The sequence below is a fragment of the Ahaetulla prasina genome, chromosome 8, assembly GCF_028640845.1.
Source record: "Ahaetulla prasina isolate Xishuangbanna chromosome 8, ASM2864084v1, whole genome shotgun sequence".
NCBI lineage: Eukaryota > Metazoa > Chordata > Lepidosauria > Squamata > Colubridae > Ahaetulla > Ahaetulla prasina.
Genome location: NC_080546.1, coordinates 69546402 through 69562217, shown reverse-complemented (window position 1 = coordinate 69562217; position 15816 = coordinate 69546402). Strand labels below are relative to the sequence as shown.

At 37.7% G+C, this 15816-nt stretch overlaps 1 protein-coding gene across 2 annotated transcripts; it reads left to right on the top strand.

Annotated features, from left to right (window-relative positions):
- The first annotated feature begins 1490 nt into the window (after positions 1-1490).
- CTSO (cathepsin O) lies at positions 1491-15733 on the top strand. 2 transcript variants are annotated; one of them, XM_058192231.1, is made up of 8 exons: positions 1491-1680; positions 2395-2503; positions 2763-2902; positions 3790-3957; positions 4849-4970; positions 12220-12383; positions 13494-13586; positions 14903-15733. In XM_058192231.1, the coding sequence occupies exons 1-8, from the start codon at positions 1540-1542 to the stop codon at positions 14935-14937; spliced, it is 972 nt and encodes a 323-aa protein (XP_058048214.1). In that variant the 5' UTR covers positions 1491-1539; the 3' UTR covers positions 14938-15733. The 2 variants fall into 2 exon arrangements, with proteins under 2 accessions (XP_058048214.1, XP_058048215.1); XM_058192232.1 differs by lacking the exon at positions 13494-13586 and having other exon boundaries at positions 1492-1680; positions 14903-15728.
- Positions 15734-15816: the final 83 nt, after the last annotated feature.

Below are 15816 nucleotides of genomic sequence, written 5' to 3'. Positions count from 1 at the left end.
CTGTCTGTGTCCCCGGCTTGGTTGAATCTTGCTGGGTGATAATGTAATGAAGAGGCTTGTGTTCTGAAAGGGTGTTGGGCAATTTCTATTATGGCTTAGTGGCTTTGTCCTGGTTTGGATCTTGAGTGAGAGCTAATCCTATCACCCTGGAGCTGAAAGCCTTTTGTCTTGTAGATAGGATGGCCCAGTCTTTCTGGAACTATTAACAAAGGTGGGGGCTGCTTTCCAAGAGTAAATTTCTCCTTTTCTCATCCAGGGAGGTATAATATTTTGCCTTTTTAATATTTCATTCTTCTAAGAAGGGTGGTGCTAACTTTCTTCACAGCAAATTTCAACAAATTTAACAAAGCACAAGGCAGTTTCCACGGACCTTCAGATAAAGGAGTACAAGAGGGCATTTCTGAAAAATATTACACTGGAAATCAAATTTTAATGAGAAAAAATAGGGAGCAGTTTAGGAAACCATTGTGGATGCATAGGGAACTTTCAGTAATCACTAAGAAAGAATAGCAACAATTTGCTTATCTTTGCATAAATGTTTTAAAAGAACATTTAAAAGAAAATAATCTTGGTTTATATACTAAAAACAATATGATTAGTTGCAGAAGGGGAGAAAAGGAGAGGGTAAAGTGGTTGCTTGGAGGTGATAGGATCATGACATGGGATAGAGAGTAGAGCTTCTCAATTCTTTCTTGGCTTCAATCTTTTTTCTAAAGGGAATTTTTTTTTTTGTTTACATTTATACCCCGCCCTTCTCCGAAGACTCAGGGCGGCTTACAATGTATAAGGCAATAGTCTCATTCTATTTGTATATTTTTTACAAAGTCAACTTATTGCCCCCCCAACAATCTGGGTCCTCATTTTACCTACCTTATAAAGGGTGGAAGGCTGAGTCAACCTTGGGCCGGGCTCGAACCTGCAGTAATTGCAGGCTTTGTGTTCTAATAACAGGCTTCTCTATTGCCTGAGCTATCCCGGCCCCAAATTGAAATCAAAGGAACTTAATGGAAACAATTTACACAAGGGACTGGTAGCAAACTAAGGAGAATACGGGTCCTGAAGAAAGTCTTCAGGATAAGAATCACACGCTAAACACGAACCAACCGTGTGTTGCAATAACAATGCACACATACACACAGATAAAAATAATTTTCTCTCAGCCCCAGGAAGCAGGCAACGGCAGGCCACTTCCAAAATATTTTGAGAAAACTGCAGGGTCTAGTCCAGACATTACGAGGAGTCCATACTGACTAAAGGCATTAAACACACTTTTTGAAAGGAAATATGATCAATACGTGGTGAAGATTTAATGCTTTGTTTATATTTGCGTATGGGTGTACCGTAGGCTGCATCTGTCCCTTTCATTTGTTCGTTATCTTTTAGCACTTTTGTACTTTTTGTAAATATTCAAGCAGTGAAGGCTATTAATTACAAAGTGGTGCTCCAACCAAACGGGACAAGACCTCGCCGCACCTTCGCCCTACGCTAAGCAGGAGGAGGAGGGGCCAGCAAAGCGAAAGGAAAATCCGACGCGCTCTCATGGTTCTGTGGCCGTGCGCCCTCTTAATCCTGCTTCCCTTTCTCGGGGATGGCTCCCGCTCCGCATTTGCAACGGCAAATCTCTCCCTCCCCTTTCGCAATCCCAGGGGCAGCGAGTGGAAGAAACAAAGCGCCTTGCGGGTAGGTACAAAAGGACACAAAGGCTCCTTTCCTCTCCGTCGCGGGTAGTCTAGCCGCCACCCCTTTTTCCTGCGCAGGCTCCGCTTTTCGGCTTCCTCGTCTGTCTTTTCGCCCGCTTTATGCTGCATTACTCCGCCCTACCGGTTCCCCAGCGTGCGATGTTGCTCTTTAAAATCCGGGGACCGAGCGCCCTCTTCCTTTTGCCCGGTTCACTTAGTTGAGGGCGTTTGAAGATCTTCTTTATATAGGACTGCAAAACCAGCGACCCCGTTTCCAAATGGCCAAGAGTTTTGCCATTTAATATCGGGAATCAGGAAGGACGGTAGTTACATTAAAATGGGAATTAGTACGAGAAGGCTGTTTTTCCCTACGTGATGTTAAATAGAAGTCTGTATTAATTAATTAGAAGCTCTCTGGGTGGCTCACAATAAAACCTCCCCTGCATAGTTTTTCCAATTTTTAAAAAATGAAAGATTGGAAAAACTATGCAGGAGAGTTGTATTATGAAGAACTGAAGAAAGGCTGATTTGAAATACAAAATATATTCCCAAAACAGGGCACATAGTGAAAAGTCAATCATTTTCACAAGTGCTTGTTGCTTCAGAAGTCTACAGTTGGCAGAAACCCTGAGTATGTTGAATGGCTTTAGTGTAGCTATTTGAATATTGTCTGGCTATAATTATATATATGTGTGTGATCTATTTATTTTTCCAGGAAAGTATTAAGAGAATTAAGCATTGGAATTCATTATCATTCGGTGACAATATTACTGCTTTGTATGGAATAAATCAATTTTCTCATTTATCTCCTGAAGAATTTAAAGGTACGGAACATATTACCAAGTGTACTTTTGCCAGTGGTAGGTCCTGGATGAATGTATTCTGAGGATTTGATAGTATTCTTAAGAAGTTTCAAAAAGACAGAGAGAGTGCGTTGAACACTATGTTGGATCACTATTGCTGTAAAAACGATCTGATTAGTATTAAATTAAAATGTATTAAGTGTTTGCTTTCAAAACAAGATATCTGTGCTGATTGTAGTTGTGATAAAGTCAAAATAAATAAATTGTTTTTATATTAAAGCTATTTATCTACAAAGTAGATCTTCTAAAGTTCCCAGATACGTTCCTCAAGTTGCATTTCAAGGAACAGACTCATCCTTGCCAGCAAAGTTTGATTGGAGGGACAAGAATGTTGTTACAGAAGTGAGAAATCAAGGACAGGTAAACTGTCTATTTCTTTTTATTTAATCTCAGTCAGGGTTGAAATCCAGCAGGTTCTGGAAACTGGTAGCGGAAATTTTGAGCAGTTCGGAGAACCAGTAACGGAAATTTTGAGTAGTTTGGAGAACCGGCAAATGCCACCTCTGGCTGGCCCCAGAGTGGGGTAGGAATGGAGATTTTGCAATATCCTTTCCCCAGAAGTGGGGTGGGAATGGAGATTTTGCAGGATCCTTTCCCTGCCAAACCACACCACGCCCACCAAGCCATGCCCACAGAACCAGTATTAAAAAAAGTTGGATTTCACCACTGATCTCAGTGTTATAGTTTCGGACATGCATATTTTAATTCTATGGCAGCCTTACAGTTTAAATAGAGGGGCTATAATTTATAGGAAAAATATTTCTGCATTCTTTTCAAGTTGTAATGTATTATGTCTTAGATTTGCATGGTGCAGCTTTTACTTATGGTGATTTATATTTATTACTTGGGAGCTAAAGGCAATGTACAAAGTTCTTCCCCTCATTCTCATTTAATCTTTACCACAAACCTGTGATATAAGATAAATGAATGATCATGATTGGCTCAAAGTGACTTGAATAAACTCTATGCCTGATTAGAGACTAGGTTTTTTTTTAATTATATTGCAACTGTCTGAAAGTGCTTAGAAAAAACTTCTGCACTTAAAAACAACAACCAATATCTGTCCACTTCTCTGAAAAGAATCAGAAGGGGTTTTCTTGAAAAATAGATTGAATACTATATGTAATCAGAAAAACATTATACATAAAAAATCATAAATAGTGCAGTGGGATAACATAATATGTATAGTAAACATGCTTTCTTAAACTGCTATTGAAAGAAACCCATGGGATTTTTTTTTCTTTCAGTGTGGTGCCTGCTGGGCTTTCAGTATTGTCAGTGGAATAGAATCTGCTTATGCAATTAAAAGAAACACTCTGGAAGAACTCAGTGTACAGCAAGTCATTGACTGTTCATATAATAATTATGGTTGCAATGGGGGTTCAACTATTAGTGCGCTGAGTTGGCTAAATAAGGTATTTGCTTAAAATCTTTATTGATAAGTGAATAGTGTTTGTGAAGAGAAGACAAATCTTAGAATTATTTTAAAAAATAGCTTTGGTTGAACTCAATGTCATACTAATGCAAAAATTACCCTCCACTGCTACATTGATTTTCTAAGTCAGTGGATTGAAAATGGCTATATTGACCATGTGCCTCAGGCATTACACAAGTTCTTCAAATATTTTCCACAAAACCCTTTAGAGATAGGAATTGAGAACAGTTCTAGATTCCTGATCTCTTTCTCTTCATAGTATGCAATACAAGAAAAAAGGAATTTCATGCTTGTTTGACTGCAATTGTAAGGACCAGCTTCTCCCCACCCTTCCAAGAAAATAAGTCTTGAGAACTTTGTATTTCAAAAGGAATCTTTTATTGAAAGGGATGAAAGCAAGTCAGAAATTCAAAGCAGGTTCTGGGATCCCTCAGGGCATGCAGTTCAGGATAAAGGAAATTAGGAACCCCTGCCTACCTTCTGTTGTGGATTCCAGCCAGTCACAGATGTGAATACGAATTGTATCAGCTTCTCTGAGAAACAGATAGGAAGAGTTTCTCAGGGTTCTTTTTACAACCCACTTGTTTCCCCTTTTTCCTGAGGTGTGACATTTCTTCAGGGATTGCTGGTGCCAGGCAACGGTTATAAATCAGGGTAAAGTTTATATAGAGAGGGTCAGGCAAGAAATTAGATACTTAGGAAAAGAACTAAATGTGACACTCCAAATCCCTCCCCTTCTTCCACGAAAAATGGCAGATACATGGATCTGACAGCAATTTTATTTGGCCCTCTCGCATAGAACCTATCAAAGATAACTTTGAAAAGCATATATTGATATTTAATTATGAATTGTTTATTTTTTTTCCTGAAGACACATGTGAAACTGGTGAGAGATTCAAAATATCTGTTTAAAGCTCATACAGGATTGTGCCATTACTTCAGACGTTCTGATTTTGGAATCTCAATAACAGATTATGTTGCATATGATCTAAGGTAATAGTTTTTTTCTTGACTGGTTTAAGGTAGAGAAGCATTGGCCTTCCAGATGTTACAGCTTTATCTGATCTGTGTGATGATGGACAGTTGAGTCATGTTCAAAAATTGGCTCTATATCAATAGGGAATTGGTATATTGAATAACATAAATACAGGTAGTCCTTGTTTAATGATCAGTTGCTTAACAAGCAGTTGAAGTTATGATAGACTTCAGAAAAGCAGTTATGATCTGTCCTTGAAGTTATGACTGCAGTCACATCACAGTGGTGCTTGGCAGCCAGCTCATATTTATGGTTAGTTGCACTGTCTCACAGTTTGAATAGAATAGAATAGCAGAGTTGAAAGGGACCTTGGAGGTCTTCTAGTCCAACCCCCTGCTTAGGCAGGAAACCCTACACCATTTTAGATAAATGGTTATCTAATCTCTTCTTAACAACTTCCAGTGTTGCAGCATTTACAACTTCTGGAGGCAAGTTGTTTCACTGATTAATTGTTCTAACTGTCAGGAAATTTCTACTTAGTTCTATTTCTATATTTTCAACTCACATTTACGATGTGTTAAGTAAAAGAGTTCAGTAAAATACTACTAGAACTGATCTTTTTAGTAGTTAATTAATGTCATTACAACTTTGAAAAATTATGGGGTTTTTTCTTTGGGCTTATTACAATATTTTGTTGCCTTTGGGCATGTCCACTACATAAGATAATATGGTATCTTATTACTCTTCCAACATTTAGCTGATAAGTTTTCAAACATCTTTGCTAGCCTCGCTGGTGGTAAATGCCATCTATAAAACGTTTTAGATAGATTTTCCTTATAGGCAGTTGATATTGTTAATTTACCGTTTCTATCCCACAATTTCTGCCATTTATCTAGTTCTGTTGAGTCACCAAAGTTTTTAGCCCATCTTATCATTGTTTTTTTCACTTGCTCTTCTTACGTTTTAATTGTAAGTAGTTATAAATTTTTTAAATTAATTTTTCAACTGTCCCTAGTAATATCTGGTCTAGTTTGTTGGTTCTTTATAGAAACCGTACATTCTTACATCTTTCTCATACCTTGATTGTATTTTTTTTTGTTTTTTTGTTTTGTTTACATTTATACCCCGCCCTTCTCCGAAGACTCAGGGCGGCTTACAGTGTATAAGGCAATAGTCTCATTCTATTTGTATATTTTTACAAAGTCAACTTATTGCCCCCCCCAACAATCTGGGTCCTCATTTTACCTACCTTATAAAGGATGGAAGGCTGAGTCAACCTTGGGCCGGGCTCGAACCTGCAATAATTGCAGGCTTCGGTGTTCTTAATAACAGGCTATTACCAGCTTGAGCTATCCGGCCCCATTTGCACATATGGCCACCATGCTAGATCAATCCCTTGATTAATCAATTCTTGTTTGGATTTGAGTTCCCTTTTATCATTCAAAATGTCCTTATACCTTGCAATTTTTTCCATATTAATTACATTCGGATGAATCAGTTGCTTAACAAGTGTGGAGAGCCAGACTGATATTTTTATGTAGTGTCTTTCTTTAATTTCCCCCCATACTAACAGTAGTGCATTTCTAACAAGGAGTCTTTGAAAATATCCATGTATTTTATTTTCCCCATGCCATAAAAAGGCATGCCACCCCAGTTGGAGATCATGTCCCTCCAAAGCTAATAGTCTTCTATGCCTCAAGTTTACCCATTCTTTCACCCAGACAAGTGCAGAGGCCTGGTAATATAGCTCCCAGTCTGGCAAGCCAAGGTCCCCTTTCAGTTTAGTATCTTGTAGTAGTTTCAGTCTTATTCTTGCTTTCTTCCCTTGCTAAATATATTTTAGTATCATTTTGTTTAGTTCTTCAAAAAAAATAATTCTAATTTTATTGGAATTGTTATAAGAATAACAGTCTCGGCAAAATGTTCATTTTTATTGTAGCTGTTCTTCCTATCAATGATAGTTGCAGGTTTTTCCATTTCTCTAAATCTAATTTAATTTGTTGTAATAGTTTCATATAATTATCATCTTTTATAGTCTCACATCTTACTGTTAGCTGAACTCCTAAGTATTTAATTTTCTTAACTATTTGAATATCTATCTTTTCCACTAAACTCTTTTTATTTCTCTGTGACATTTTTAATTAGTATTTTAGTTTTCTCTTTATTCCTTTTCAGTCCTGCAACTTCACCGTACTCTGCTATTATTTTTATTAACTTAGGTCCTGAATTTTGTGGTTTTTCTAAGATAAATACCAGGTTGTCTGCGAATGCCTGTAGCTTATATTCTTCTGTTTTTATTTCCATTCCTTTTATTTCTCAGTCTTGTCTAATGTTTCTATTTAATACTTCCAATGTTAATATAAATAATAGAGGGGATATAGAGGAGACATCCTTGTCTCGTGCCTTTTATGTTAAAAGTTCTCGGTCACATCCCCATTAACCATTACTTTTGCAATTTGCTTGGAATATATTGCCTCAATCATGTTAATAAATTTCTCCCCAAAGTCCATATATTTTAATAGTAGTATCATAAATTGCCAGTTTACATTATCAAATGCTTTCTGTGCATCTAAGAATATCAATGCCATTTGTGTTTCTGGGTGCATTTCATAATATTCCGTGTTCAAAATGATTCTCATATTATTCTTAATTTGCCTTTTTGGTAAAAATCCATTCTGATCTGAGTGTATAAATTCATTCAGGAATCTTTTTAATCTTTCTGCAATTATCGAGGCATATATTTTGTAGTCTGTATTTAATAGTTATATTGGCCTATAATTTTTTATCTACATTAAATCTGATTCTTCTTTAGGTAATAGGTTTATATTTGCTTCCATCCATGTGTTTGAAATTTTGGCCTTTAACAGTACTTCATTATAAATTTCCAACATTGGCAAATCCAAAGTATCTTGTAAACATTTATAAAGTTCTGCCGGTAGTCCATCTGGTCCTGATGTTTTATTATTATTATTTTTGTCTCTTGATCACCTCCGTTAGTTCCATCATTGTTATCTTTTCATTTAACATAACCTTCACTGTTTCAGATAATTTAGGTAATTCAGCTTTTTCCAAATATTGCTTTATTTTTTCTTCTGAAACCTTTTGATTATATAGTTTTTTGTAGTAATTCTGGATTATTTTCTTTTTAGTTTCATTTTGATAGTGAAGGATTTCCTTTTCATCTAGCAAGCTGTTTATCAATATCTTCTCTTTCTCTTTTTTCACTTTATATGCCAATCATCTTCCTGGTTTGTTGGCATTTTCTTTTTTTTTTTTTTTTTGTTCAAAAAGTTTTTATTGGTCAGAAAAGGTTTATACAAATACATATCAGGTATGGTAAATTTTCAATTTTCTTATGCAAGATAAGAATTTTACTCAAATTTTTTAACACATACAACAGCCATATGGCAAGCAGGTGACACGAAGTAGCTAATTTTACAAATCTTACATACGCAATAAAGAAGGGTCAAGAATAAACAGAATATCATACAAAAGAGAATAAGGAAAACCAACACAATACCAAATATCTTTATCACTTCCTAGTTTTGGATCTCAGAACTCTGGGTTCAGCCTGACCCAACTCCAGGGCCGCAACAGCGGCAGCCGCCACCGCCCCATGGTCTATAACCTCCCCTTCTTCAATTCCTGGGTCATCTGATTCCAGGAGGGCTTTGTGTTCCTCCACGTAGGCCGTAGCCTCCGCAATTGTACTAATTTTTTTCGTAATGCCCTCCCGGAAAATCATCAATCCCTCTGGCATCAGCCATCTGAAGCCTACTCCTTCTGGTACAATTTGCTTGACAAAAGTAATATTTCTTTCTCATTTCACGTACCTGTCTGGGAATCTGCCTCAGAATGGCTATCTCCCTGCCCCTGTAAGTCAGTGCCCCACTCCTATGTTTTCTAAGAATTTCATCTCTCGTCTCTCTTCTCACAAATTTGACATGAACCTCTCTGGGAACTGCATGCGTGCGTGCATATTGTGAATTAACTCTATAAACTCGATCCACATCCCAATTCATGAAATCAACACCTCTCCCAAGAAATTCTCCCAACAATTTAGTCACAACATCTCTCAAATCTTCTTGGTCCACTTCTTCCAAATTTTGAAACCTAAGGAAATAAGACATTTTATCCATCTGTAGTCCAAGCACAGCATTGCCTGTCGTCTCCTCTCTTTTCTGCACTGCCCGCATCTCACCCTCCAAACCTTCCACTTTCTGCTTGTTTTCTGCTGAGACTTGTTGAGTATCCTTTAAATCCTTTTGAATAGTCACAATTTCTGCTCTTATTTCCATTTGGCCTCTTTGCAAGTCATCCAGTTTCTTGTCCATATTGGATAACTTTTCAAGAATTCTCTCCATCTCTCCAGCAGTTGGTCTCTGACCTTTTGCCATTTGAAAAAAAAAAAAAATTCAAAATCCTCAGGCAAGCACAGTATCCTTGTAATTTCCTCCGGATCCACCAGGGGGCACTCACAGGAGCAACGAGTCCAGAGTACAGTTAGTCAACCAGGAAGCCGAAGGGAAGTGATGTCATCAAGATTCTCATAGTGAAGGCGGAAGCTGGACGCCACCACTGATCCCCAGAGGGAGGGGGGGCCTCAAACCCTCCCTCCTAAATTTCTCCATCACCTTTTCTCTCCAGAGCTCCACAAAACCGGTAATCTTCTTATTTTAAGTTCTCCTCTCTCCAGAATGACTCGTGCTCCTTCCAGCCGCAGGGGAGAAAAACCCCCCCGCACTCGGAGCACTCCACTCGCGTTACCGATATCCCTTCCTTCTCCATTCCTCAATTCTTCTCCGCTCCTGTTCACCACCAGGCTGCTGCAGTTATAAATCCAAAGCCCCGGTGTCACCGGGCACAGCGGCCCAGGCGACGACCAAAGTAATGGCCGTGGCCCGTGGCCTCCAAACCCCGCCGAGCCTAGGACGCGCCAGCATCGGTCCCCCCAGTCCTGTATGTCGGCTGGGAGACCCCTGGCGAGCCGTCCGCGCGGCAGGTGTCCTTTTCGGAACACCTGGCCCCTGGGGGCCTCGGCGGCGGCCGGATTCGGGCACTGGAGGCAGGAGAAGCCTCCAGACGACCGTTGCCCCTGGACACCGGAAGTCGTCTCGTTTGTTGGCATTTTCAAAGTAATTTTGTTTTGCTCTTTTAATGTTTTGTGCTAGTTCTTCTTTTTCCATTAAATTGAGTTTATGTTTTTATCAGTCTCATTTGTTTTTTAAAAATTTTTGCAGTTCTTTCTGTAAGTCTGTTTCCAGTCGTTTGTGTTCTTCTGCTAATCTCTTTTGTGTTTGGCTCTTTTCCTTATTCTTTTTTGCTGTATAGGTGATCACTAATCCCCGGATATATGCTTTTGTTCTATCCCATACATTTTGTAGTGAAGTCTCATCTTTTTTATTCTCCTTGAAAAAGAAGTCCATTTCTTTCTTCATTATTTGTATATACTCTTTATCATTTAATGTGGCTTGATTCAACATCCATCTCTTTTTTTTCCTTTGACCTTTCCATTTTATTTTCATTGGGTTGTGATCTGCCCATACATTTGTTTCAGTTTCTATCTCCTGTACATTTGTTCTTAATTCTAGTGTCATCCATATCATATCTATTCTTGACCATAATTGATGGAATAGAATGTATATTGGGTTTTCTCTAAGTTCATTTCTCTCCATGTATCTTGAAGTGATAGTTCTATCATTTTAAAGAAGGTCCTAGGGAATGTTTTCCATGCCTTTTTACCTATTTTCCTACTTCTATAGTCCAGTTTTGCATCCACAATTGCATTGAAGTCCCCTAGCATGCAAATATTTTCATAATCCATTTCAGTTACAACTCTCAGTTCATGTTCAAACTGTACTTCCTCTCAGTCTCCCCCAGTTACAGCCAGCAACTCCTCCCAGCAGCCTCTGGGAAGTTCAGATGCAATGGAGGCAGGCTCACTCTACCTTTGTACTCCCTCTCAGTCAAGTATTAACAAGCAGTTATGTTTAGGCAAGGAAAGATACTCCCCAAGAACAACAGAAAAATCAGATCTAAACATTCAGTTCCTCTTTCTTGTAACTATAAGTAGTCTTCAAGTTACAACAGTTTGTTTAGTAACCATTCAAAGTTACAACAGTAATGAAAAAAATGATTCTTGATCATTTTTCACATTTACGACCATTGCAGAATTTCCATGATCACATGATCAAAATTCAGATGCTTGGCAAGTGGCATGTATTTATGACAGTTGCAATATTCTGGATCGTGATCACTTTTTGTGACCTTCTGACAATGTCAATGGGGAAGCCAAGTTTACTTAACAATCATGTTACTAACTGAAGCACTTCAGTGACTCACTTAACAACTGTGGCAATAAAGCTCGTAAAATGGGGCAAAATTCACTTATCAACTGTCTCACAGAAAATTTGGGCTCAATTGTGGTTGTAAAGTCAAGGACTATTGTATATGAAAATGTAGTTGCAGTTGCTAGATAGACAGAGAGCAGCCTAATGTAATCTATTCCCTGCATCTTTTCAACAAATGATTCAACTGACAAGTAAACCAGATAGATTGGATTGGGATTGGGTTGATACTGGGAACTAAACACTATTAAGTATGTGTTTACAAAATGGCCCTTGCTCCTCTCCCACCCAATTCACCAGACTTTGGATACAGTAAATCAGCAGCCCCCAACCTTTTGGGCACCAGGGACCGGTTCTGTGGAGAAAGGTTTTTCCATGGCCCGGAGGGGGCATAATTTTGTGTGCTGCCTGCATCCTGCGGATGGGGCTTTGCTTGTTTGCACAGCTCAGTTTTCTGGCATGCCATGGAGTAGTGCTTGTCCATGGACTCCCGTGGGTTGGGGACCCCTCGAGTAAACAACTTCTGACTTTTGACTTCATTACCAAATAATGGAAAAGCCTGTTTAATGAATCAGTCCACCCAAGTTAAATTTTCATTTAACAAATATTTGTCTTTAATGGACACCCCCTCTCCATGGCCCATTGCATTGAGGTTTTACTGCAGTTGAATTAAATTTACAGAGTCAATTATACATTTTCCATGTTCTTTGCTTCATTTGAATAACATTTTTATTTAATTGTTGGTGCAGTGATAGTAAATATTTCCTAATATAATTTCACTGGCACAAGTTAATCCAGTTTCTGAATAGACACAGAAATGGTCAGCTTCTTGATATGGATTGACCAGAACTGTTTTATGGCAAAGTGGTGTTTCGAGTATTGCATTCTAACTATATATCATTATTTCTGTGTCTTACAGCAAACATGAAGATGAAATGATGAAGATGCTGATTAAATGGGGTCCTTTGTCAGTAGTTGTAGATGCACTTAGCTGGCAAGATTATCTTGGTGGTATCATACAACATCACTGTTCTAGTGGGGAACAAAATCATGCTGTGCTTGTAACTGGTTTTGATAGAACAGGTAAACTTTCATTTGTTTATTTTGTTATTTACATCAGTGCAAAATAGTTTTATATTTGCCATTTATTTATTTATTTATTTATTTATTTATTTATTTATGAATGAATGAATGAATGAATGAATGAGACGGTCTTACATACGTTCCTTGACTATCAATATACATATGTACAGTTCCTATAACAAATTACTGTTACTATGCCTGAAATTATATTATATAAGCTTAATTTCTCAATTTAATTCCATTGTTCCAGTTTTTATAATTATAAAGTCTGTACTTGGATACAGATACCTATACTTCATTTGTTCATACAGCCAGACCTCCACTTACAATTGCAATTGGACCCGAATTAGCAGTCTTCAGCAAAGTGGTTGTTAAGTGACATGCCATGTGACTGCTTTGAATAATGACACTAGCCTGGCCCACTTAATGACCTAATTGTGATCATTAAGTGCCAAGGGCTGTGCCCTGTCCCTGCCCCACCAACGAGAATGATCATGAGTGTTTTTGTCAGATATGAGGCCCATTCCTCCAGGATTGGGGGAGAAACAGACTTTATAACTGGTGAAACACCAGCCTTGTAAAACTTTCAGAATGTTGCCATTTGATAGTATTTTCCCCTTCCTTCTGGAAGGCCCAGAAAGTCCAGAGAAAAGAAAAATGCTAGCAAACACCAGCATTCTGAAAGGCTTACGTTTAGTAGTATTTTTATTATACCAGATTTGTGGTTTGTTTTTCTAGCATGCACACTTCCTGAGTGGAAGGGAGGGGAAATCTCGTGACAGGCGGAAGAAATAGACCTTAAATCTGATGTTCTCTCCACTTGCAACCTTCCCTTCTGGCTTCCCAATTGCCTTTCTGGGAAAGCCAGAAGAGAAAATTGCAAATGGCAATCACATGATTGCGGGGCATTTGGCAACCAGTTGTAAATATGTAAGGTTGTCAAGCATCCAAAATGAGGTCATGTAACCAGAAAGGTTGGCACAATGTTTTACAATGGTTGCAAGTGCTTTTCCGAACTGACATGATGGCAATTTGGCTTCCTAAGAAACCAGATTCCCTTTTTTATTTTTAAAGGGAAATACGTAGATACTTAACAAAATCATTTTACAGGTAGCATTCCCTATTGGATTGTGCGGAACTCCTGGGGACATACATGGGGAATAAATGGCTATGCTCATGTTAAAATGGGTTCTAATATTTGTGGTAAGTTTTGATTTGTATTGAATTTAGATGTGAATTATTTCCTACACAACACCTACTGTAACAGTCTTTGTTATAGTTTGAATTTTCAGGTAGTATCTTGTACACTGGAAAACTAAGTTTTCTAATAGCCGACATTGAAGATTACTCAAATGCCTTCCTGAATATAGCTTAGACCCTTAATTACACTTGATTAATATAGCTATAAATTCAGCTTGTTAAACATTATATCCTAAATTGAGACAAAATTGCAGACAATCAATTGTAAAGTCTTTTATTTACACATTGATATTATTATTAATATACCTTATTATTAGTAGTATACCTTCACTTATTTGAAGGTAATTGTTTAAGGCTGTTCCCCTGAAAAGTCTGCATGCTTAAAACAATTGAAAACTCCAGGGGGATGTGAAATGAAGGAATGGGGCTGAAGAGACTTCATAGCAAAAGCTCTTAATGATCCCATATTTAATGATCCCATAATTAAGACAAAAGCCAGGAAACAGTTCTATTATGGCTGTACTACTATGGGATAGTATAGGGATAGTATAGATAAGGATGCGGTACTCAGTGGCTAAGACGCTGAGCTTGTCGATCGAAAGGTCGGCAGTTCAGTGGTTCAAATCCCAAGTGCTGCGTAACAGGGTGAGTCCCATTACTTGTCCCAGCTTCTGCCAACCTAGCATTTCGAAAGCACAAAAAAAATGCAAGTAGAAAAATAGGGATCCCCTTTGGTGGGAAGGTAACAGTGTTCCATGTGCCTTTGGCGTTGAGTCATGCCGGCCACATGACCACAGAGACATCTTTGGACAGCGCTGGCTCTTCAGCTTTGAAACAGAGATGAGCACCGCCCCCTAGAATCAGGAATGACTAGCACATATGTGCAAGGGGAACCTTTACCTTTACCTTACTATGGGATAGTCCTAGACGTGAGAGTAGCACAACTGTGGTGGCCTTGGAGAAAATGATAACAGATCAACTGCTCTGGAGACCCAGAACTGTCAGTGCTGCTATAAGTATCAAGGAAGACCCCTTGTATGTACAGTGACTTGATGCTGATAGTTAACGGCTGAATCAGATTATTACTGGTCATTTTAATTGCTGTATTGGATATTTGAAGGTGTGTTAATCTGAATGTTTTATTGTCTTTAGTTTGATATAGATGTTTATGTTTTGTGTTATATTTTGTAGATGTTCTATTATTCTTCTGTTAACTACTTAGGTTAAGAATAAGACAAAAGTCAAAATACTTTTTAAATGTAAAAGAAATAATAGATTTTTCTAAAGATTAAATGGTAACTTTGTTTCTTGCTGTCTAGGTATTGCTGATTCAGTTTCTGCTGTATCTGTATGAATTAGCTGCTAAGGATTTGTGGCAAATATTGGAGACACTAGTTTAATAATGAAGAATTAAGAAAGGACTGTTGCCAATGTTCAGATAGTATCAATCCTTGGATCTGAGAACAATCTTCCAGCCAGCTCCTCAAAACTAGTTGCTGATTTCACAGTTTATCCCTTTTTAATTATTGTTTGATCTACTACCGGTAGCATATTAGAGCCATGATGGCACAGTGATCCACCTGCCAGGGGTTCGATCTTGACCGGCTCAAGTTTGACTTAGCCTTCCATCTTTCCGAGGACAGTAAAATGAGGACCCAGATTGTTGGGGCAGTATGTAAACCATTTAGAGACAGCTGTAAAAGCACTATGAATTGGTATATAAGTCTAAGTGCTATTGCTATATTGGCTGTGCTGCAGAATATATGAAGCAACTTCAAAAAATATTTTTTAGAAACTATTTTCTTTGATACTCTGCTACTACTGAGATTTATTTACTCTTTTTTGTAATTTTTTATATTCTACTGGAAAACCATTTGGGATTAGAAGCATATTTCTGTGTAGTTTTTGCTTCTCTAATTATGAATTTGATTCAAATTGAATAGAATCCTACAATAATTGGAATTGCCAATTTGGCAAATAGTAGGGGATGGAAGCTTTTTATACGGTACATATATAGATATAATTTTGAAGTGTTTTCAATTAATAGTTGATCACAGTTGGAATATTTCTTAACAGTTTAATAAGTTTTAATTAAATGTCTCAAAAAGTCATATGAAACTTTTGTATATTCATGTCAATATCATCTGATATTTTTAATAATAAAGGTAAACATAAAAAAAACCCCTTACTTTCTTTATATTTGAACTTCAAAAATTGCTCCCACTATGATTTT

Bases quoted from the DNA above. Each gene is read 5' to 3' on its own strand.
- CTSO (XM_058192231.1), top strand. From the start codon at position 1,540: ATGGTTCTGTGGCCGTGCGCCCTCTTAATCCTGCTTCCCTTTCTCGGG. The intron at 1,681-2,394 runs GTAGGTACAAAA...TTATTTTTCCAG, and splicing joins AGAAACAAAGCGCCTTGCGG to GAAAGTATTAAGAGAATTAA. The intron at 4,971-12,219 runs GTAATAGTTTTT...TGTGTCTTACAG, and splicing joins TATGTTGCATATGATCTAAG to CAAACATGAAGATGAAATGA.